This window comes from Xenopus laevis, chromosome 7L (assembly GCF_017654675.1).
Source record: "Xenopus laevis strain J_2021 chromosome 7L, Xenopus_laevis_v10.1, whole genome shotgun sequence".
Taxonomy (NCBI): Eukaryota; Metazoa; Chordata; class Amphibia; order Anura; family Pipidae; genus Xenopus; species Xenopus laevis.
Window position 1 is genome coordinate 47,149,538 of NC_054383.1, and position 24,330 is coordinate 47,173,867.

At 36.8% G+C, this 24,330-nt stretch overlaps 1 protein-coding gene across 4 annotated transcripts in view; it reads right to left on the reverse strand.

The window, feature by feature from the left end:
* Positions 1–24,330, reverse strand: part of grid1.L (glutamate receptor, ionotropic, delta 1 L homeolog) — a 571,429-nt gene that overhangs the window by 240,039 nt on the left and 307,060 nt on the right. For all 4 annotated transcript variants that reach the window (XM_041568909.1, XM_041568907.1, XM_041568908.1 and 1 more), the window contains one exon: positions 5,559–5,764. In XM_041568909.1, coding sequence (XP_041424843.1) covers positions 5,559–5,764 — 206 coding nt within the window. The remainder of the gene's footprint in view (positions 1–5,558; positions 5,765–24,330) is intronic.

Sequence of the window (24,330 nt, forward strand, 5' to 3'; positions counted from 1 at the left end):
ATAGCAAAATGGCAATTCCATGTATAAATACCCACATAATTTATATCAAGTTGGCATGGTGGCAATTCAAATTATAAATACCCCAGAACTTATATCAAGATGGCATGGTGGCAATTTCATTTATAAATACCCTCAGGACTCATAGCAAGATGGCATGGTTGGAAATCCATGTATAAATATCCCTATAATTCATAGTAGGATGGCACAGGGGCAACTCCATGTACAAATACCCCCAGAATTCATAGTTGGATGGGAAAGGGGCATGTATAAATACCCCTAGAACCCATACTCTACAGCCATCCCTTTCCTAACATAATGGCACAGTCCATTTCTTCCATGATGGGACAGTTCTCTCCCCACGATCATCCACTCCTAAAACGCACTTACTGTACATCCCTCCCCCAGTGCCAAACTCTGTGCCAAATCTAGTGGTTTTTGAGTGTTTTTTACCCACTGTGTTTTTTATATCACTGTAAAAATTCAGCACAAACATACCTGGAAGGACATCCCAATACAGAATGAAAGCTCTGTGGCTTCAAAGGCACAGTTGTTAGTGTCCTACTGCACTGATCTCCTTCTGTCCCCATAGCCATCCCCCACCCTTCCCCACATCCAACCTCTGTATTCGTGTAACTTTTATTTAAACTACATTCCTGTTCATTCTCTCTCCGTTACACACTCACCTTCTGTAACTCCCCCTCCCTCCCAGAAACCAGGCATGAAAAAAAGCTTGATAGTTTTACAACTCCGGTTACTCACAAGACACAGGCTCCTCTACATCTTGAGCTGCCAGCTCCCCCTCCCTCCTAGAAACTAAAGGTTAACTCCATAACTGTGACTTACTTCCCTGCAACACATTAATATCTATGTGATCACTGAGACACACAAATAGTGAATGTGCTGAATGTGCTGCTGGAGCTTGATCCTGCCCATCTAACGCCTGTCTCAGTGATCACATAGAAAGAATAAGAAATGTGCGGCAGGGAAGAAGTCACAGTCACGGAGTCCACCTTTAGTTTCTGGGAGGGAGGGGGGAGCTGGCAGCTCAAGAGAGGAGCTTGTGTGTAACGGAGACCGAAGTTGTAAACTATCGAGGGGAGGGTAGAACGAGTTTTTTTGGAGTGTAGCTTTTTTTTCATGCCTGGTTTCTGGGAGGGAGGGGGAGTTTCAGAAGGTGATCTAATGGAGAGACAAAACAGTTTAAAAAAATCACAGAGGCTGGCTGCTGCAGTAGGAATGGGGAGGCAGGTTGGCATGCCTGTGGCATCACTTTAAGGCAGTGCTGCAGCCGGTGAGTGAGGAGGGGTCGAATTCCAGTCGGCAGCAGTAGTCTCAAGTGCAGCAGGTGCGCGTGTGACATGCTGCTGTGACATTCGGCTCAGACTTCCTTTTCACCGCTGGCCACTTCCACTTCAACGCCTGGGGAGGGGGGTGGTGTGAAATTGAAGTAGATCAGATGGGAGATGGAGCCAGCCCAAACAGACAGCAGCAAAAAAAAATTATGGGGGGGGCTACAGCCCCTGTAGCCCCCCCGTTTCTGACGCCTATGCTTGTCTGGAATTGAATCACTTATATTTAGTAAATATTATGTAATACCCAATGGAGTATTATCCTGCTGGGGGTAGTAGTGAAATGGGGAAAATATTTTGAACATAAAGTAAAGTGTCACTATCTGACCCAGAAAGTCTGCAAAATAAGCTTATCTTGTAGGAGGATGTAGTAAATTCAATTGTGTCCAGAAATCACAATTGAGTATCTGAGAGTATTGCAAGGTCACCATGTATTCCATGTGATGTATGTCCTGATATATGTAATAATAAAAATTTCCAATTCTGGGCTATTAAATTTCAGTTTTATATTTCAGCAATGGAGCTTAAAATAAGAATGTCTTTTTGCAAGCATCTTCCAATCATTGGTTCAAAGAGTATCAGTACATTCTTCCAGTATTCTCTTATGACAAGGCAGTTCCAAAATATGTGGTATAGGTTCTGTCCTCCCCACACTGTCTGAAGCAAGCAGAGGAGGTATTTGAGTACATAGTGTACTGTAAAGCCTAGTAGGTGTCATGTACCACTGTACCAACTCTGAAGTGGGGATATACAGTAAGCACTAAAACACTTTCTTAAAGGAAAAGGAAAGGTTAAACCTAAGTAAAGGTCAATAGAAATACACTAGAAACCCCTCAAAGTAATGCTGCTTTGAGTCCTCTGTGGAAAGAAACACCTACTGTAATTTCTTTCCATTTATTGTGTTCACATGGGCTTAGGTATCAGACTTCCTGTTTTTAGTTTAAAACCCCCAGGACTTGGGCTTGATCATGCTCAGTTTGCTCTTCTCACCCTTCTCCCTCCTCCCCTCACTGCTGTAATCTGAGCTGAGAGCTATGATGAGCAAGCATAGAGAGTCTCAGGCAGGAAGTGATGTCACAGCAAGCTAATAGGGCAGCTGCTATCCTAAACAAACAGACAGCGTCTAAAATTGTTTACTCAGGTATGAAAAAACATTCTAAATAAGAAAAATTGTGTTCTAGCTTGTGCTGTTGTGACTAATCTATTGACAATAAACTGCCTTGCTAGCTTTCCTTCTCCTTTAAGGTAAAAAGTAAATTGCTTGGTGGTATATATATATATATCGATAAATACATATACTGTATAATTTGGATTTCAAAAGTGATCTAGACTGAGTATCTTGAAAAGGTTATTGTATGCTTGCTACTATACCAAAAATAGTGTGTCTGGCAAACATCTGCTTTCATCTTAAAATGGATTCTTTGATGGAGTGCCCCCAAATCCAAGAATGGTGGTTTAAATCTATATCTGCAGTTTAAATCTGATGATACCATTTTTAGTGAAACACAGATCTCTATATTGCAGAGTGATTAAACACTATTTATGCAGAAAAATCAATGCTGTGGTTATCCTTTTATTAGTCGACTAGTTCTACCAGAAGTATGCAGAAAAATGTTACAGCTGTTTTAAAATCACAGTTAATAGGAAGAGATTCAAGACATTTACCAAATTAATTTAGTAAGACAATCTTCTAGTTAAACGCGTAACCGATGTTTATCAATAATTTTATCAATATCTACATGCTGTATAAATCATAGTTAGAACTGAAAAATGCTGAGCTTAAATAATATACATGTATTCACTTTACACATAGAATATCGGATACTTAATACTAAATTAATTAGGCATGAGTATTCCAGAACAGGAAAGCCCAGAACACGTAGAAAAACAGCATTGCTGTTATCTACAGTAAATTAATTATTTTTCTTGTACCTGATTCACTGTACAGCTGAAATAATAAGATACAGTATGACACATTTACTAAAAAAAAACGAAACTGTAAAATATTGCACTATTCAAATACCCGCAATGTAACATTCGTTCCAGCATAATTGTTGTGTATAATTTTGCATCAGCTACCAGAAGCATATTTTGTGCAGGTCAATAAATTGTATGCAAATTGCTGCAATTTATATTTGTCAAGGAAGGTGTGGCACGAAGCATACACTTCCAATTGCATGGGAATTAATTCATGTTCTGTACTTAATGCCTGACCAAGCCAATCATCAGTAACTGTAGTTGTAAAAGGTCCCACCTAGACCAAATCCTGTTAAATCAAGGTTGTGTTTCCCATAATCTAGCCATCACGTGTTCCATCTAGTTTATATCTGCCACACTAGATATTGCATCTGATTGGTGGGAGAGTATTTTCGCATGGGTGAGTAATCCCTAATTTGCACATGGTCAAAATATATATATGCAAAGTCTGTTCAGGAATAGTATAGAATCTAGTGGTTTACCAACTAAAATGGTTAGAGGATCTAATTTAATACTAATACTAAATAGGAAATCATTACAATGTATTCTTCTGGTCTTTTTAATGCCACTCATTAAATTGGTGAATATTCAAATTGTCATTCTATAATTAGCTTTTAACAGAGGTGTAACCCCCCCCCAAAGAAATTCTGGGCCACCCGTTTCCCCATTACACTGCAGAAAATTGCAAACTTACCCACAATGCATACAGAATCGTGGTCCGTCAACCATGATTTGCACGAAACCCTCTGAGCCCCCTGAATAGACGAAACAGGCAGAGGACCTCCCCCAGCTCTGTTCATCCATAGTTAGACTGCTACTTGTTATTGTAGAATATTCTTTTACACTGTATTAATAATGTTGATATGTACTTTGCATTACATCAAACTTCAGGATTTATCATATAGGACTGTGCATTTGGTATGTTTGTTTTTTTGACTTTAAAACATAATACTTTTCTGGATTGATAAAGTTGCTGGTAATTTTACTCCACTGCATCAATGTAGTAAAACTCTTGACAGAAACTTTTGATAGAAAATATGTTATGTTATCATCCTTGGCAACATGACAGACCTTCTGTTCACTTGAGGTCATTTAGCACAGAAAGATTTATTGTTCTGCTATTTTATATTATTATAGTGTGTGTCAGTGTATGTAGTATATATATATATATATATATATATATATATATATATATAGTGAATAAAGTACCCCCTCTTGTAAAATATAAGGATATTATAAGTTACCGAGGAGTTTCATGACCATATAAAAACACAAGGCCGATATCCTCATATTTTACAACTGGGGGTACTTTATTTATTATAATACACAAATTTCAGTGAGTCATGTGACAGAAATGACATCAGAACTCACCGTTTATAACTGATGACATCAGAACTCACCGTTTATAAGGATATCATTTACAAGATATTCATAGCTTTTGTGTATTTTATATATATATAATTTTTAACTTATGAATGTATATTTGGTCATAGTCGAAAGAGTTTGACAATTTACATATTTTAAACAATACACACCCAAAGACACATTTATAAACATAGGTTCTTCATACCTCATCCTACCATGTAGAAGGATTGTTATCATATTTGTGAACCTGAGACTTTTTGCTAAAAAAAAAAAAGATTTTCCTTTGCTTTTATTCTACATGTAAAGTTCCACGGATGCAGTTGTGAATGTATGACAAGTTATAAAATGAAACTGTCTTATTGATCTGAGTTACAACACTGGTAACATCTAGCCCCTATGATAGTAAGTGAGCAAGATATATAAAATAATTTACAGGAATATACTGACATTGCAAAATATTACGCAGTTTTATAATTGTGTAAATATTAACACAGGGAGTGGAGGTAAAAAGTGCTGGAAATTGACAGACTTATTTATCAATGATTAGATAATGTCTCTCTTTTCCTATTCTCTTGTGAAAATAAAAACTAAGGTGTCAGGAAATATTTCCACATTCCTTACTGTTCCCTAGAGGAACAATTATCAAATGATTTTGATTTTTCATTATTTATCTTATTATCACCAGTGAAAAGATCTGAATTGTTGGAACTTCCTCATTGACTTGCATTGTGATAAATTTCCCACAATGGGAAAAACTGCTTGATTTTTCACCTAGGTTATGTAAAAAGTTCTTACATTTTTACCATCCTCTAATTAATTAAAATCTATATAATTTCAAATCCAAAATTTAGGAAATATATTACTTACCTCACTAATGAAGCTTTGAGCACCTCTTGGACTAAGGAGTAAGATGGCCCTCCTTAATGTATCTCGATATCGATTAAGTTCCTCAGTCTTCATGGAAGTGAAAAGGCTAGCAAAAACTCTGCTTATATTTCTGTCTACTTTTTGCAGGGAAACATCAAGTCCCAACCTTGATGCCTGATCCAAAAAACCCTGCAATCCACGAATATCTGAAACAAACAAAAAAGATAATGATGTTACATCTTGCAAACAATAAAACCATAGTACATTTTACCATGTTCGTCATTAAAATAATTTTGTTTCTATTTTATTGCAGCATATGAAATATGCAAATTTTTTTAGTTGTGGTAAATAAGTACCACAAGTACGAGGGATTAACTCAATACATGAACATTTTCATGAATTGACTTGTATACTTTACTTAAATACTTAAATATTTTACTTAAATATAACTATTACAATATGTAGGGATGCTGAAAGATGTAGTCATCCAGTATCTGAAGAGCTATACACAGATGGTTTAATAAGGCATAAAATTCATATGTTAATCCTAATTGCCCAAAGTTTGGCTGCACTGGCTTCCCCCCTGTTGTGTACCACAAGGGGGAGCTGTAGTTTTGATATCTTTCCCCAATTCTAAAAGAAATATATTACAACCTTTTACATATTTTAGGGTTTGCACACAAAAGCATCTTCTGAACAATGTACTACACTACAGTGTATCCACTGAGGATAAAAGCAGTAGTTTATCCATATATGCAGGTACAGGCATGAGATCCTTTATCTGGAAACCTGTTATCCAGAAAGATCTGAATTACTGAAAGGCCATTGCCCAAAGACTTATTTTATCCAAATAATTAAAATTTTTAAAACAAATTTCCTTTTTCTCTGTGATAATAAAACAGTACTTAGAATATTTGCAAAACCAATATACAATTAATGGTTATTGGAAGAAAAACAATCCTATTGGATTTATTTAATGTTTAAATTATTATTTAGTAGACTTACAGTGGTGTACCTACTGGGGGAGCAGGGGATGCGATTGGGCCAGGGACAGCACCCCCACATGGCCCCCTGGCAGTACGCGTGCCACTTATTCCGGCCAGTTCCGGGCATACAGAGGGGGGCGGGCGACCCGGCTGGGCATCCTGCGCCAGGACCCACCCCCCTCTAGTTACGTTGCTGTAGACTTAGGGGGTTATTTACTAAGCCCCGAATGCAAAAATCACAAAAAAATCCTGATTTTTTTTATTATAAAATCTGGCTTTTAAAAATTCACGATTTTTTCTGAATTTATTAAACCCTGAGGCTGGAAAACTCAGAATCTTAAATCCCGGCATCTCAGACCTGTCGAGGTTGCATATAAGTCAGTGGGAGAAGTCCAAATGATTTTATTGATTTGCGCTGGGTCTCATGCCAAACCCCAAAGTTTTCGGAGGTTTCGGGCAAAAATCTGAGGTTTCAGGTGAAAACGCCAAAAAAATCGTGAAAATCAGGTGAAATCTCAGAAAAAATGGTGAAAATCTGAGTTTTTACCGCAAAGCAAATTTCAAGGAAAATGTAATAATAAATAAGCGTTAGAAACCCGAGCGGCTTGGATCAGAGTTTGTAGCAGCCAATATTGAGATAATTTCAGACCTTGATAAATAACCCCCTTAAAGTATGAAGATCCAAATTACAGAAAGACCATATGGAAAACCCCAGGTCCTAAGCATTCTGGATAACAGGTCCCATACCTGTTTTGGGATAGCTCTCTTTTATATGAAAGGTGAGGGAAATATTTATTAAAGAATGATAATTAGTTAGAGAAATTCCTCTTTAAACTTGCAAGGAATTTTTAGGCTCATATTTACAAAATTCTGAACTCTCATCCCTAAAATCCGATACAAGTGTATAAATAGTTGTAACATTTCCCTTTGACAAACTGTGGTGAGCTATGTTTGTCTATGTGTGATAAAGGAAATTTATTTAAACATATTCTTTTTATTTTCAACCATTACTTTTTGATGCATTAATACATGGCTGTGCTTTTCCTCGTGGCTCAAATTTTAATATCAGCTGGAAAATGGCTTATTCATAAGAACCATTTGATACAAATATGCATTTAGTTTTAAGAAATGTTTCATTCAGAAAAAGAAAAACAATTGAGCATTAGGGATGTAGCGAACTGTTCGCGCGAACTTCGACCGTTCGCGTCCGTCGAATGTTCGCGAACGTCGCGCGACGTTCGCAGTTTGAGTTCGCGTTCGATTCGAACACAAATCGTTCGACCATTCGAATTCCTTCGACCGCTAAAAATCGAACGATTTCCATTCGTTCGAACGATTGTAAGCATTCGATCAAATGAAAAGCATTCGATCGAATGCTTCGATCGTTCGATTCGAATTAAAATCCTTCGATCATTCGAATTGAACGATTTTAGCGGGTGTTCGAAGTTCGCGAACTGTTCGCGAACGTTCGCATTTTTTGCCGGTGTTCGCGAACACCAAATCGGCAGTTCGCTACATCCCTATTGAGCATATAATAAAGTAAGCATTTAAACTGCCATTACATGTATAAACCACTGGGGCATATATTCGGTGCATGTAAGATTCCTACTACCATACAGTACATTACACTTGTAATAGGAGAATTATTAAGAGCATTCTAGCGACAACATTTCTTATGGTGCCTCTAAATTTATACATCACTAGATGCAACCGGAGAAAGCCCCAGAGTTTTGAATAGTATTGTTTCAGGTGCAAACTTAGAAAGCCCAGATGTTTTGCTAGATATATATATATATATATATATATATATATATATATATATATATATATATATATATATATATATATATAAAATTACAAATTAAAATGTGTGTATGGTTGACTACAAGGACTTAGATCTGACAATTTCAGAGCACCTCCCTTTAGAAGAAAACTTCTCCCTAGAACTCTGATCAATCAACCGACTCAGACACTGGGATAGAGAATACTGCTGAGAGAAAGATGGGGGAGGAGGAGACACAAACACACAAGAAGGGGTGGCCACAAATACAAAAGGAAAACCACCTAGGGGCATGAGAACTTCCACTTTATAGAGCGCTTGTAAGGCCCCATCTAGAATATGTTGTACAATTTTGGTCTCCAGTGCTCAAACAGTACATTATTGAATTAGAGAGGGTCCAGAGAAAGGCAACTAAGCTGGTAAAAGGTATAGAAAATCTTAGCTATGAGGACAGACTGGCCAAATTAGGGATGTTCACACTGGAGAAGAGGCACTTAAGGGGTGATTTGATAACTATGTATAAATATATAAGGGGATCATATAATAATCTCTCTAATGCATTATTTACCAGTAGGTCTTTCCAGCTGACACAAGGTCACCCATTCCGATTAGAAGAAAAGAGGTTCCACCTAAATATTCAGAAGGAGTTTTTTTACAGTGAGAACTGTGAAGAATTCTCTCCCTGAATCAGTCGTACAGGCTGATACATTAGATAGCTTTAAAAAGGGGTTGGATGGCTTTTTAGCAAGTGAGGGAATACAAGGTTATGGAAGATAGTTCATAGTACAAGTTGATCCAGGAAATAGTCTGATTGCCATTGGAGTCAGGAAGGAATTTATCCCCCTCAAATTGGAGAGGTTTCAGATGGAGTTGTTTTGCCTACCTCTGGATCAACTAGCAGTTAGGAAGATTTAAATAGAGTTCCAAGGTTGAACTTGATGAACGTATGTCTTTTTTCAACCTAACTTACTGTGTTACTTTTCAACTTACTATGTTACTATTCTCATAAGAAGAAGAAGCAGGAAGATGATCTTTCAGTGGTGCTCGCTGGAATAACCCCAGGCTGGTGCAATTTTCAGGCACTGACCCACGGTGTCAGGTAGGTAAATGCAATTTAGCACACCCAAATAAACATTACTTTCCTTCTCCTTTAAGAGAGAATATACCCATGTTAAATGCATAATTTAGCTTCTGAATTATTTTCCTTTGATATTAAATAGTTTGTTGTGTATGAAGAACTTGTCTCAGTTGTACATTTAATCCATTTAATCTGTACATATGATGTAACCTGCCATATTGCTTGCCGTGACTTCTGTCTATTTGGGAATTTGCTGTCATCTTAATATATTTGCTATATAAATCTAAACCTTTGTGACACAAAGTGGATATTTCTGAAGGTGTTCTGTAGCATGCTACAGTAATTTCAAATGAAGTAGAGGAGCATTAACAGTATCATCTAATCTACTTTTTATGCTCAACAAGCTATCTTACATATATTTATAATTTATTTCAAAATATGAGTCCCAAAAACCGTTCATTAAATCAAATGTTATCTGAATATAATGATGAACCCACTGGAATGAGAAGAAGAACCGGAAGGTCGTTAAGGATAATAAAACAAATTATTCAGATGATTGCTATTATTCTGGATTGGATAGTCGTTAAGATGATGGTGATATAAGTAATGGTTTTAGATACTGTAGTTACATGTTCTATGATTTTTACTAATGAAATAATTACAAAAAAGTAGATCATTAATGGCTTGTTACTTTTTTGGTAGCAAGAAAACATAATTATAACCTGTAAAAAAAAAAGTGCAAAAATTATCGTAATTAATCTTTAAAAGTGCTCTTTAGATCACTGTGCAAACTGCCTAATGCAATTTTTTGATTAAATATGCACTGAATAAGCATATAGCATTTTTTTATGTAAATCTGCAGAAAAGTAGTAATAGTATGATTTAAAACATTTATTTACATTCAGGATTAATTTACTATTATAGTTTATTCTGAGCAGAGGTTCTTGCACAAAACCATTCTAAAAATTGGTAGATAGTGTAATTTTTAATTATACATATTATGTAAAGCTAAGACCTCATTTGTAATAGAGCGTACATACATTTTCAGCCATTTACATTATACTGCAGAGAATGCCATAATTAAAAAAGGAAAGGATACAACTGTTCTTGCATTGTTACAATTTTACTCTAAATGAGTCCCCCTAGTGTCTCCAGTTAAGTTGATGATTATAGTTTCCTTGGTAACAGTACATGACAATATTCAATTATTGCAAGGAAACGTAGGGTGCCTGATATAGTGTCAAAGGAAACCATTATATTCTGTAGACAAGTACAACTTTTTCCATTACTTGCAAAGATTCCTTGCACCTCATACCCTATTTTATTTTACTTTAATTGTTTGAAACAGGAAAATTAAGACACTGCTGCTTCATCCATAAACATGGTGCTTTTTTAGTCATGGATATATTCGGAAAGAAAACTGATCATTTCACCACATTACACCAATTTGTGATTTATAAACACACACTTGCAGAAAGGACATTTTGGTAACATATAGAATATCTTAACCCTTCTCCTGTTTTTCTGCAAATTAATTTAATAGGTGAGCAAATTTTTCTGATAATTGTAAATACTCAACTAGTTTAATTTTGACAAAAGATATTTGGATGTTTTCTCATTGGGATATATTGGCTCAAACATAATTAATTTGCTAGACTTCCAATTATGTATTATGTATTATGTATTTATGTGTTATGTGTTTAAAGCGATGTATTATGCATATGTATGTCTCTCTAGTTTTTGCATACAGCATGAAACAATAATATATTCATTTTGACGCGTGTTAGAAATATGCAATAGTATTTACAATTTTTGAGCCAGATGTTCCACAATTTATGTAGCTGTTTTTAATTACCAACTGTGTGAAATCTGAGAAGTCATCCTAGTTTCAATCACTGATCTGAAACATCTAAACAAAATGATGACTTTATTGCAGTTGTACTGTATAAGCTGCAGGTATCAAAGCAGCCAAATAAGCCAGAGAAAAAGACAATCTACAACATTTCTGAAGCAAAATAGAAAATCAAAGAAGCAGAAAAACAATAAAAGATCATTTACCAGTACCTCCTGTCATGGTTTGAAAACTTATAATGGAAATAAAAGCGTTACACAAAATACTTGGAAGATACACATTTATATGCAGGTCAATAGAAAAATCAATAGGAGTGTTTTGCCACCAATAAGTATTAATTATATCTTAGTTGGGATCAAGTACAAGGTACTGTTTATTATTTCAGAGAACATTTTCTTTTTTTAAAAATTGGAATTATTCAATTGAAATGGAGTCTATGAGACATGGTGTCACGATCAGTATCCCAAAACCCAGAACCAATGCTAAGGTCCCACTCATGGGTCCCACTTCTACCTACAGTATAACAATCACCTTTCACATTGGGAGGATACTTTCCCTACTCCAGGACTTAATGCAGCCAGGAATTAAAGTGCAAGGACTAAGGTGAGTAGTCAAGTGAACTGGATCATTTAACAGGAGGAATGGGAACAGGAAGCATAGTCGAGGAACAGGCCAGGGTCAATACCAATCAGACAGTGCAGTACAGAATCATGAGCCAGAAAATGAAGTTGAGGACACAGGCCAGGGTCAAAACCAGTCAGTAATGCAGTACAAAGTCAGGATCCAAGAGAATGGTCAGAGACAGGCAAAGGTACAGGCAGCAAACAAGCAGTAGTCAGGGACAGACAAGGGTCAAATAACTTATATCAAACTTAAAACACACCCAGAAAACTTTCAGGAAATAGACCTATATTGGGTAAAGAACAATTGCCCGTGGCCCCTTTAAATATTTGAATTTCGCTCAAAGCAGAATGATGTCAGGCCCATCGTGAAGAATAAACCAGGAAGTGAAAATAAACTCTCATCAATAAGTGTTGTGTGACAAACCAGAATAAAGATACATTTTTAAGAAAAGTTCCCTGTGTGCACCGGCATCTACTTGCTCATATTATTGAATTTCTGGTAGCACAAAGGCATGTGACTTAGAGAAGAGTGTGCGCAATAGCCTTGGACTTTTTCTGTTTGTGTTGACTTTGTATTTGTGTGTGTGTCCCCAAAAGTTTTGACCTATACATTTTGTCTGGCTAACACTGTACAACAAAGTACCCTATGCAATTAATTCACTACACAGGTCAGTTAGTGACTTACGTATTGAGAAAAGTGCCTTTACATTTAAGATTTCCATATGTTGATATCCTGCCAGACAACTAGGGAACCAATACACCACTAGAAAAGCATATGAAAAGAAGTGCTGGTGGGGATCCTATATACACAGCACGAAAACTTTTCATGAAACCCAAATTATTACATGTATTTTTCCCAGTCTGAAATACTTTTACTTCCCAGAAAGAACTAACATCACTTACTGCTCAACACTCTAAGCTTAGAGGTACTATATCTGAACAGAAAATCCAATGAGTAATCATGAATTCGTTGGTATATAGATTTTCCTCTTCTAACAAATATTTTTCCTTTTTACTTTCAGATTGCAAAGTGCCAGGTGGATAAGAGTCTGCATAAATATAGCTAATACTTTAGCATTCTTCTGTTGATTATCTTGTTGTTAATCAAGGATCAATTCTTTTCAAGAATTTAATGAGAAAGACAGCCACGCCTGGTTCATGGAAGACTCCCCTGCCAGGATATACAGATTGAGTGTTTGCAGGTTATTGTGCACCATGTGTAGCTGTCTGCCTTGATGAGTCATTCTGATGTGAAACTTCTCTCAATAAATAGTTAATAAATAGAATTGTGAAAAAGTGTGATTAATGAATAAACCCTGATCTTTGAAAGATGATAATATTAAAACCCCAGCTTTTTCTTTAGACCTTCATTCAAAATTGTTTTTCTAAAATGTTTATTATAGTCTAGATCAGTGATCCCCAACCAGTGGCTCGTGAGCAACATGTTGCTCTCTGACCCCTTGGATGTTGCTCCCCATGGCCTCAAAGCAGGTGCTAATTTTGAAATCCTGGCTTGGAGGTGAGTTTTGGTTGTCTAAAATCAAATGTACTGCCAAACAGAGTTTCCTGTAGGCTGCCAGTCCACATAGGCACTACCAGTAGTCAATAACAGGCCTTATTAGGCACCTCCAGGAACTTCTTTCATGCTTGTGTTGCTCTTATACTTTTTTTACATTAGAATGTGCCTCACGGTTAAAAAAGGTTAGATATATTATACTAAAAAAATAATTTGAGTAGCAATTAATAACTTTCTGATTTTGAATCTGGTACATGAAGAATGTTGAGAACAGCACATTTTTTTCTAGGAAGCCTTGTTTTTAATTCTTATTTCGTCTAATAAATATGCAAATGCTGCTTTTTAGTTTTTTAAAACCCTGCTGTTAAAGTATTTTGTACATTCAAAGCAAGACTCCGAAAATGCATATCCTTGTCTATATTTACAAAACATATCAATGGTTTAGTTTGGGACTTATGAATTATAAAGAAATCCTACGATTGTCTGGTTCATTAAATATTTGTGAGTGCACAGTATTTTTTAGATGGATCTTTTAAAATTGATGCATACTTTAATTTTCATAGAAGAAACAGTGTTTTTGTGACTGATTTATCGAATTATACAAAAGCCCTGAGTATCTGATCACTCACTAACAGCTGGAATTCTGTCTAGACAGAAGCAATATGTATAATTGTATTGTTGACCAGCATGTGATTATTATTATTCCCTTATCTACTTTGAAACCACAAGTGCAGTGTATATTGCCAGGTAGAGACGATGCCAAAATTATTACAGTTTGTCAGTGGTTCTGACAGATTGTGTATTGCCTTGGAATTTAGTCACTTTTAGTGACTGTGCAGACGCATTGTGTGTTTCTTAGCTTTCAATCAACATGTTAGAAAATAAAATATAAAAAAAGAATAGAAATATTTAAAACTAAAGATTGTATCCTCAGTCTCAGAGATCAGAAATATGGTTCAGTGATTGGCACATTTTATGTTTACAGGTGGATTTGCAAAATCCTTTTAAGATTATACACTGCTAAAAAAAATTCAGGAGTGTATTCAAGACTAAGATGAATTCAAACACCTTCCTTAGCCTCTCCAAATACCAGATCTAAATATCAATAAACCTTTATGGGAAGTCCTGAAACACAGAGTGTAAAATTGATTTTTCTTTCTTTTTCTGAAAGAAGGGAAATCATTTCATCCTGAAAACTGTTATGATATTGAACTGCTTTTAGCTCAGGACTTGTACAACAGCATCCCAAGGTGTACTAAAGTCATTCTGAAAGGTGACCCTAATACATATTATACATACAGATGCAGCCACTTTGGTTTGCCTGTTTGACACAGAATAACTAAACACAGATATCCCACTTATCCCATTTAACACAGACAATTGTGTCACAGCATCCCATCTAATTAAAGCATTCCCCATTGTGAACAATGGTGCTTTGGTATGCTAATGAAAAGGTTAAATGCATTAAATGAGTTAAGATGACTTTAGATAACACAGTTTCTTTAATTAACCTTGAGTCATGACGCATTTAACTCACAAATCCAAGTGGCTTCATCTGTACATACATATGTATGTATAACATGAAGGGCCAAATTTATCACATCAAAGAATACCCACTTTCTAGTTTGGCGCTTGTAAAAATACTTTAGGAATGAATAGAAAGTGGGTGACTTTTTCTGCCATCACAACATCACCCGGCAGTGCATTCCACAACCTCACTGTCCTCACTGTGAAGAATAGGGATGTCGCGGACTGTTCGCCCGCGAACTAGTTCGCGCGAACATCGGGTGTTCGCGTCCGCCGAATGTTCGCGAACGTCGCGCGACGTTCGCCAATTTGGGTTCGCCTTAGCTGGCGCTTATTTTTGCCCTCTCACCCCAGACCAGCAGATACATGGCAGCCAATCAGGAAGCTCTCCCTCCTGGACCACACCCCCTGGACCACTCCCCTTCCATATATAAACTGAAGCCCTGCAGCGTTTTTTCATTCTGCCTGTGTGTGCTTGGAAGAGCTAGTGTAGGGAGAGAGCCGTTAGTGATTTGAGGGACAGTTGATAGTAACTTTGCTGGCTAGTAATCTACTTGATACTGCTCTGTATTGTAGGGACAGAACTCTGCAGGGATTTGAGGGACATTTTAGGTTAGGTAGCTTTGCTGGCTAGTAATCTACCTTCTACTGCAGTGCTCTGTATGTAGCTGCTGTGGGCACTGCTGCTGATCTCTCATCTGCTGACTGCTGCCTGTAACCCAATAGTCCTTGTAAGGACTGCTTTTATTTTCTTTTTTGTTTTTTTACTTTGCTACTATAAGAGCCCAGTGCTATTAGTCTAGCTGTGTTGGGGAGTGGGACTGGTGTGCTGCTCCTAGTAGTTCAGCACCAACCAGAGTAATTTTTTTTTTTTAATATACATATACATATTTTTTTATTTTACTTATCTTACTGTTCTTTAACGTGTCCATTGCTGTTTGCTGTTCTTCATAGTAGTGCACCAACAGGCATTATTTGCCCAGTGTGTTCTTCAAACAACTGCCAGCTAGCTGTGTGAGCTTGTTCACGTTCTGTCTAAATATCAATAATAATACCGTCTCCAGAAACACCACCTGAGTGACGTTTTTCAAGCAGCAATAATATATTCCGTATCCACTGCTGTAGTGTATACGTTGACCTTGCAGGCATTGTTTCAATTTGTTTGCCCAGTGTGTTCTTCATTTTCAAACAACTGCCAGCTAGCTGTGTGAGCTTGTTCACATTCTGTCTAAATATCAATAATAATACCGTCTCCAGAAACACCACCTGAGTGATGTTTTTCAAGCAGCAATAATATATTCCGTATCCACTGCTGTAGTGTATACGTTGCCCTTGCAGGCATTGTTTGCCCAGTCTTTAACCAAGTGCCACCTAGCTGTGTGAGCTTTTTCACATTCTGTGTCCAGAAACATCACCTGAGTGACGTAGTGTGATTTCTGCCCTTTACAGCACAAAACGCAGAGCTGTGTCAACAATGTATTTTTTAGAAACATTTTTGCCATTGATCCCCCTCTGGCATGCCACTGTCCAGGTCGTTGCACCCTTTAAACAACTTTAAAATCATTTTTATGGCCAGAAATGTCTTTTCTAGCTTTTAAAATTCGCCTTCCCATTGAAGTCTATGGGGTTCGCGACGTTCGCGAACCATTCGCATTTTTGGCCGGAAGTTCGCGAACATGTTCGCGAACATTTTTTCCGACGTTCGCTACATCCCTAGTGAAGAACCACCTATGTTACTTCAAATTAAAGTTCTTTTCTTCTAGTCTAAATGGGTGGCCTCTGGTACGGTGATCCACTTTATGGGTAAAAAGGTCCCTTGCTATTTGTCTATAATGTCCTCTAATGTACTTGTAAAGTGTAATCATGTCCCCTCCAAAGCGCCTTTTTTCCAGAGAAATCAACCCCAACCGTGACAGTCTACCCTCATAATTTAAGTCTTCCATCCCTCTAACCAATTTAGTTGCACGTCTCTGCACTCTCTCCAGCTCATAAGGACTGGAATCTAAAACTGCACTGCATACTCCAGGTGAGGCCTTATCAGGGACCTTTAAGGAGGAATAATTGTGTTTTCATCCCTTGAGTTAATGCCCTTTTTTTTTGCAAAACAGAACTTTATTTGTTTAGTAGCCACAGAATGACACTGCCCAGAATTAGAAAACAAAAACCACTAGATCCATCTCATTTAAATTATCACTTGCATTTATATTATTTTTGTCAAAGTGCATTATGTGTTTGTATATTCTATGCGACTGATTTATCAATAGTGGAATTCAAATTTTTACCACGATTTGACATTTTTTTTAAACAAATCTCATAATTTCAAATTAGGGTTCCCAAAAATCGAAAGGTTTAATATCTATTAAATCATAAAATGTAAAATGCTTGCAAGTCCCTGAGAGATTTTTTTTAAATTCTATTTTTTTTCAGGGTTTTATTCAATCAAGTTTTTTTGCTAAACAGGCCTCTACATTTACCATGGCAAATGTTTTAAGTTTAGTTTGCAATTCATGAGACAACCTGGAAACAGGTCAAAAACTCTGTGGTCAAAAAAGAAAAAAGAAAAAAGAAGTCAACACAGGGGACTGGACCTGGGTAGAAAGAACAACGCAAGAACCAGGGCACAGAAGCAGCAGGAACCAGATACCTAGGAACATAATAACCTGACGTACAATGTGAAGTAAGTGAGTTGAAAGGGTTTTAAATGCAGGTTGATTACTAATCCTGAGCACTTGTATGCAGATTAACAAGAATTTAAATGAATATTAAATTAAGTTCAAATAGAACATCACAGACTGCATAGCATATAGAAAGTCAACAGGCAAAATGTTACAGATATTATATAAGAAGGGTCCATATTTAAATATCCTTGTATGTACCCTTTCCTCATTGTTAACTTGTATAGCTGTGATTTTATTTTTTTAAGTTTTAAAATATGCATTTTTTATTCTATTCATTACACAACCTACAATACAAATCGATGTATTTGAATTTGTTAAGATTAAGAAATAACATTTGCCTTGAAATTCAGCCTTTGAAAAACCTTTTTATGAATACCTTTTTATGGTCACATACTTCCATGGTTACATCTAATACCTTTACAGTACACATTAGGGAATATGACCACCACATTAAGGGTCATATTTATCAAGGGTTGAATTTCGAACTGAAAAAACTTGGAAATTTGAATTCAAAAAGACCAACCAAAATTAAGTCAAATTTTTTTTTGGTCGAATAGGTCCGTTTTCGATCGAATAGGTCCGTATTCGCCCGATTTCTAATCATACGAATTGAGGGATTAGCGCATTTTATCGAATTTGATTCAAAGTTTTTCCCCAAAAAAACTTTGATTTTTCAAAGTCCACCAATTGACAGCAAATAGGTTCTAAGAGGTCCCCCATAGGCTAAAACAGCAATTCGGCAGGTTTTAGATGGCGAATGGGCAAAGTCAATTTTTAAAGAGACAATACATGATAAATTTCAATATTCAAATTTTAGAATATCAAATTTAACAATTCCCTAGTTGAAGTACACAAAAAATAGCTTGAAATTCAAATTTTTTTCATTCGAAAATTCACCTCGACCTTTGATAAAGCTGCCCCTAATTTCTGATGAACAAAGTATCAACTCAAAAGTATATGAACAGAAAACAATTCTTCTGATAGTTTTTCTATAGAGCCTGGTGGCACAGAACAAAATAGGATGAATTATCACAGGGACACGCCAAGCTAATGCAAAATTTATTTTGTAGTTTACATTATTTTTTTTCAGATTTCACATTTTTCTAGGTATTTAATTAACAATATAGGATACTATCAAATCTGATTTGGGCAAAAAATGAAAAAAACAAGTTCAGACTACTTTTACAAGTTAGAATCAGACAAGTTATACTATTAACTTACCTTTGTCAAAAGTAGATGAATATACTTTAGCAACTTTCAAATAGTATGATATATAAGATTTCTTAAAATGTTAATTGTTGTCTAAAAGAACGTTTGATTTGTGGTACCTCTCAAATTTTTTTTGCTCAATAAATGCGGATTACAAAAATGAATACCCTAAATGATTTAAAATAACATGTAACGTTCCAAAATAGGACAATAACTATCAAATACAAATATATCAATAATGTGACTTGTGCATTCATTTTCATAATATTAGATTTAGATTTCTTTAATAGTGTTTATTACTACAATAAATCACCATTAAAAGTATCATAATCCATCATAATGATAAAGTGGCTTCAGGCAGTGCACATTACTCTCAGTAAAAATTCAAGCACCGATAGCAGAATAACATGGTCTAATTTTTTTTATTTTAAAACTTAGCTGTTATAACTCCTTTTGTAGATGAATGGAAAATACAATTAACTTTCAAGCAAAAAAAAAAAGATGCATCTTGAACAGATGTATCTTGAATTCAAATACAAGCAAACCCTTAACAATTATAAGATATAAATATTTTATTACATAGCACCAAGAAGTGAAGTATTAGGAAATTATGAAAATTCAAAGTTTTTTCAAAAACATCTTATTCTAAATAAAACCTTGGCATTAAAATATCCATTAAAGAATAGTCAAACCAATAGAAGTTATAAATTAGATATATTTGTTACAAACCCTCATTTCAAAAGTCTAAATATTTATAATTGAAGAATTTGCAGTTATTTATTTCACTGTTGAATTTTAGCTAAAGAATTCTTGTATTAGTATTTTGATGAAGCTTAAATAAAGCATAATAACAGATTTGTTTTTACAAGTGATGTAATATTTTTAGGGGGTTATTTAATAAAACTCAATGGGGCAAAAACTTTTTTTGCGGAAACAAACTCACATTTTTCGAGATTTATTATACCTCGATGCTGCAAAAAAGCCAGAATCCATAAACATCTGCATCTCAAACCTGTCAAGATCATGTATGGCATTATAAGTTAATGGCAGCTGTCCCTAACTCAATTTGAAGATATTTTGGTCTGGGGTTAGCCCAAAAATGTGATAAATAAGGTAAAATCATAAGGTTAAATGATTAAAAAATCTGATTTAGTAAATAACCCCCTTATAATTAATGTAATACAATTGTACTGTAAGGGTACTGTAATCTGTACTTTCCAACACTGTCTTTATATTGAAATCCTGGTAGTGGGGTGTTCCTTTAGAGGTATCAGGCAGCTTAGCCCTTCTGAAACACAAGGCCCCCAGATACTAAATAGACAGTTAACAAAAGAACAAATGGCAAGCACAATAATTTACATTATAAAAACATTAAAAAATGTATTCATTAAAGTTGTAGCCACAAGTGTGATTTTAAAAAGGCATATCAGGCAAATAGCCTAAAGTGAGAAAGGATAGATGGCTAGCCGAAATGTTAGCAGTTTTTTGCTGAATAAACACCATTTTTTAAACTTGGATAAGACCTGTGAGTGCATGCCTTGTTTGGGACAGTTATCTTATTGTTTGCATTTTGCACCCAGGCACACTTAACCTTTATACGTGCTGTGCCGGCTTCAAGCAAGTTCTCGAGTTATATATATATCACGGTCCAATGAGTATCCGCACTCCAAGGCACACTGTTGTAGCTTATCCAGCTGGGGTGCACGGTTAAGATATATATATCGAAATTTTCAAAAGAACCAGCACTCCCATATATAAAAAATATTTGCTTTTATTTCTGTTGCATTCCAACGTTTCGGTCCCTATTGGGACCTTTCTCAAGGACCGAGACGTTGGAATGCAACAGAAATGGACAAACAATCCTTGTTGTTTAAAGGGTAAGGCATTTTTTAGTAGCTATATGCACAAAATGTCTCAATGTCTTAAATATATAGTGCAGAGGACTGTTGTATTTGTCTATATGTATTTTGTGTTTACAGCCTCATTGCACCCCCGCCTAATGATTTTAAAAATTAGTGGTGAGCACAACTTTGCCTTGTTTGTTATAGTTTATACAGGAGCAGTGACCAGCTCCATGTTGTAGCTCCCACCCTTCCCAGCTATAGTCAGGTGATCCCACCGGTGTCTAATAAAAGGGCAGCCAAGTTTGGGAGTTTTACTTTGAAAGCAGCTAGTAAGTTGCAGGTAAAACTTAGTCCCTGTGTAAAATGTATAATGAAGCAATAGAATTCTTAATGAATCAGATGCAACTTGAGTGCTAGGACTGGTCAGATATGGGATGACTTTGACATAGTTGGCCATCTAAAATATATTGCAATATATGGACAAACAATCCCTGTTGTTTAAAGGGTAAGGCATTATGTAGTAGCTGTATGGACAAAATGTCTCTAAATGTACAACATACTGTAATATATATATATATATATATATATATACACACAAAGATGTTAATTATTATTACAGATTAAACTTTTCAAAATATATGTTTTCACTGGGAATGATAATTAGGAAAAATATTGCTTCATAATTTCATCTGCAATTTATATGGGGGAGATTATGCATGTTTGGAAGCTTATAGCAGCTCTGCATATTCTTCACAAGTCTCCTTCTTGAGTATCTGTAACAATCTATTTATACATATATACTGTTCTCTTTAAATTGGAAGTCTTCCATTATGTATTACTAATATTTTGCTTGCCTGCTCTTTTGGAAGTGTAATAAATTGAAATGTCTTTCTTTTATTTCTTTTTTTATACCTGTATATATATATATATATATATATATATATATATATATATATATATATATATATATATATATATATATATATATCAACCATTTGTATTTATTGCCCTGAATAGTAAATGTATAATGACAGGCATTAAAGACAGATTGAAGATGCCTGAAGTGAGACATGTTCCTCCCAATCAAGCAGACATTCAAAAAAGTGCCAACCACTTGCACGCAAGCATGGTATGATGTATCTTCTTGAAAATCGTCAAGATCAATGTGAATCAACAGTGTTTTGTTGTTCAGGCTACAAGATCAATGTGAATCACACAGTGTTTTGTTGTTCAGGCTACAAGAAATCACAAATATCCAAATAAGCATTTCAATTTCTGAAGAGATAATTTACACAAATAGACTTTGGATGTTTACTTGGCCAGTCTTGACCAAGTCAGAAGCTTATTGTTCCCTTTATAGGCCCAACAAATTGCATTACCAGTCAATCTCTAGTAAAGGCCTAGGTATTGACAAGTAGGGTTAAAAATGGCAAAGGATTACACTGGGCTGTGAATAAGAGGCCTATAGAGGAACCCTGGGACAGGTGGAACCGAGTAAGGCATGACTTAGGGACAAATAGGAATTGAGGAATGGTTTGGTGGTGCATTGTGGGGATTGTAGGCAAGGTGAAGCAAAGGAGGGGCAAGGGAGACTATAAGAGGGGTAGAAACTGCGGGAGAAATTAGTCTTACCTGTTGGAAGTCAAGGGAAGCAGTGTTTTTTCCGCCCATTAAGGAGGATAAGGGGTAGGTTGTCGCAGATTTGGCGGTGTGGGGCTGCCCTAATGGGTAGCCAAAAAGGGGGCTGGAGTGTTAAGGTGGAGGCTGGAGCTTAGGCTGAAGAACGGGTTGGTTATGAAGAGTAATGTGAATTCATTATAAGCTACTGTTAAATGTTATGCAGCCTTAAAGGACCAGTAACATCAAAAAAATTTAAAAAAAAATTTGTTAGTATACAACGAAAAAAACACACCAAGACGAGTTAAACTTTAAATAGCAAAGCCTTTATTAAGAAATAACTTACTGAAACTCCACTTCCGCTCCTCTTCAGAAACGGCAACATGGCGACCATCCATTCTGCGGCGCTTGATTTCTCCTCCCTGGCTGTTTCTCCTCCATGACAGCTGCTCTCTGACCCGATCTCCTCTTCTTCATCCTCCGTCCTCCCAGGTGTCCAACAGCAGCAGTTGGAAGGCGATGTGGGCAGCCTCCCCAATGGCTCTACAAGAGGTGCAGTAAGGTAGAGGAGTGCAGACACGAGTGTGCAGCCTGCAGGGGAGCCGAGCTGAACCGGTACTTATACATCTGCTGAGTCCTGCGCTGCTGGTGCAACTGGTCATGTATAGATACAAAAACTGGATCCTTCCCATGGAATCACCGTGTATCTAGAGCCCAGCAGCAGTGGGTATGGGGGTCGCCTTCCTGGGATCTCCATGGACATGCAACTTGCGGGGAAGCCGAGGCAGAACCCCTGCCTATACTTCCTGCGCTGCCAGCGCTACTGGGGTCGCCTTCCTCATTCCGTGTTAGAAAACCTGGGATCTCCATGGACTTGTAGCTTGCTGGGAAGCCGAGGCAGAACCCCTGCCTATACCTTCTGCGCTGCCAGAGCTACTGGTCATGGACACATACAGAATAAATAAGTCGGCTGGTTTGCAGTTTGCTTGTCCTTGCTTTATAGGCGCACAACTCCGGCCGGCAAAAGGGCCAATGCAACTTTAGGAGTCCGACCACAGCTCCTATCTCCGCTTACCGACACCTCCGTTCACGCCCACGGCCGCTTTTTTGTGAACTCAGCAACTCCCTGGTACTGGTCCATGACCAGTAGCGCTGGCAGCGCAGAAGTATAGGCAGGGGTTCTGCCTCGGCTTCCCCGCAAGCTGCACGTCCATGGAGATCCCAGGAAGGCGACCCCCATACCCGCTGCTGCTGGGCTCTAGATACACGGCGATTCCATGGGAAGGATCCAATTTTTGTGTCTATCCATGACCAGTTGCACCAGCAGCGCAGGACTCAGCGGATGTATAAGTACCGGTTCAGCTCGACTCCCTTGCAGGCTGCACACTCGTGTCTGCACTCCTCTACCTTACTGCACCTCTTGTAGAGCCATTGGGGAGGCTGCCCACATCGCCTTCCAACTGCTGCTGTTGGACACCTGGGAGGACGGAGGATGAAGAAGAGGAGATCGGGTCAGAGAACAGCTGTCATGGAGGAGAAACAGTCAGGGAGGAGAAATCAAGCGCCGCAGAATGGATGGTCGCCGTGTCGCCGTTTCTGAAGAGGAGCGGAAGTGCAGTTTCAGTAAGTAATTTCTTAATAAAGGCTTTGCTATTTAAAGTTTAATTCGTCTTGGTGTTTTTTTTTCGTTGTATACTAACGAATTTTTAACAAAATTTTTTTGATGTTTCTGGTCCTTTAAGCGGCTATTGTTTTACAATGTCACAGCTTATTCATGTTATGCATTTGTTATAATAATAATGTGGGTATGTGGGTGGATAACTTTTCTTAAGCTTGGTGAGTTTAATAAAAACAAGCTGTGGCCTTTTTTCATCCAAAATGTTGTATTGTGTTTTTATTAAAATAAAGGGTCAATCAACGATATTGAGTCATACGTAAGTCAAGGTCCCCTGACCAATGAGTTAGCATGAGTCTTTAATGTGCTACCATATACTGTATATAAAATTTTATCAGTACCCAAATTTAATTACTTTTGATTTGCTTAAATCTCCTAAGAATTTTT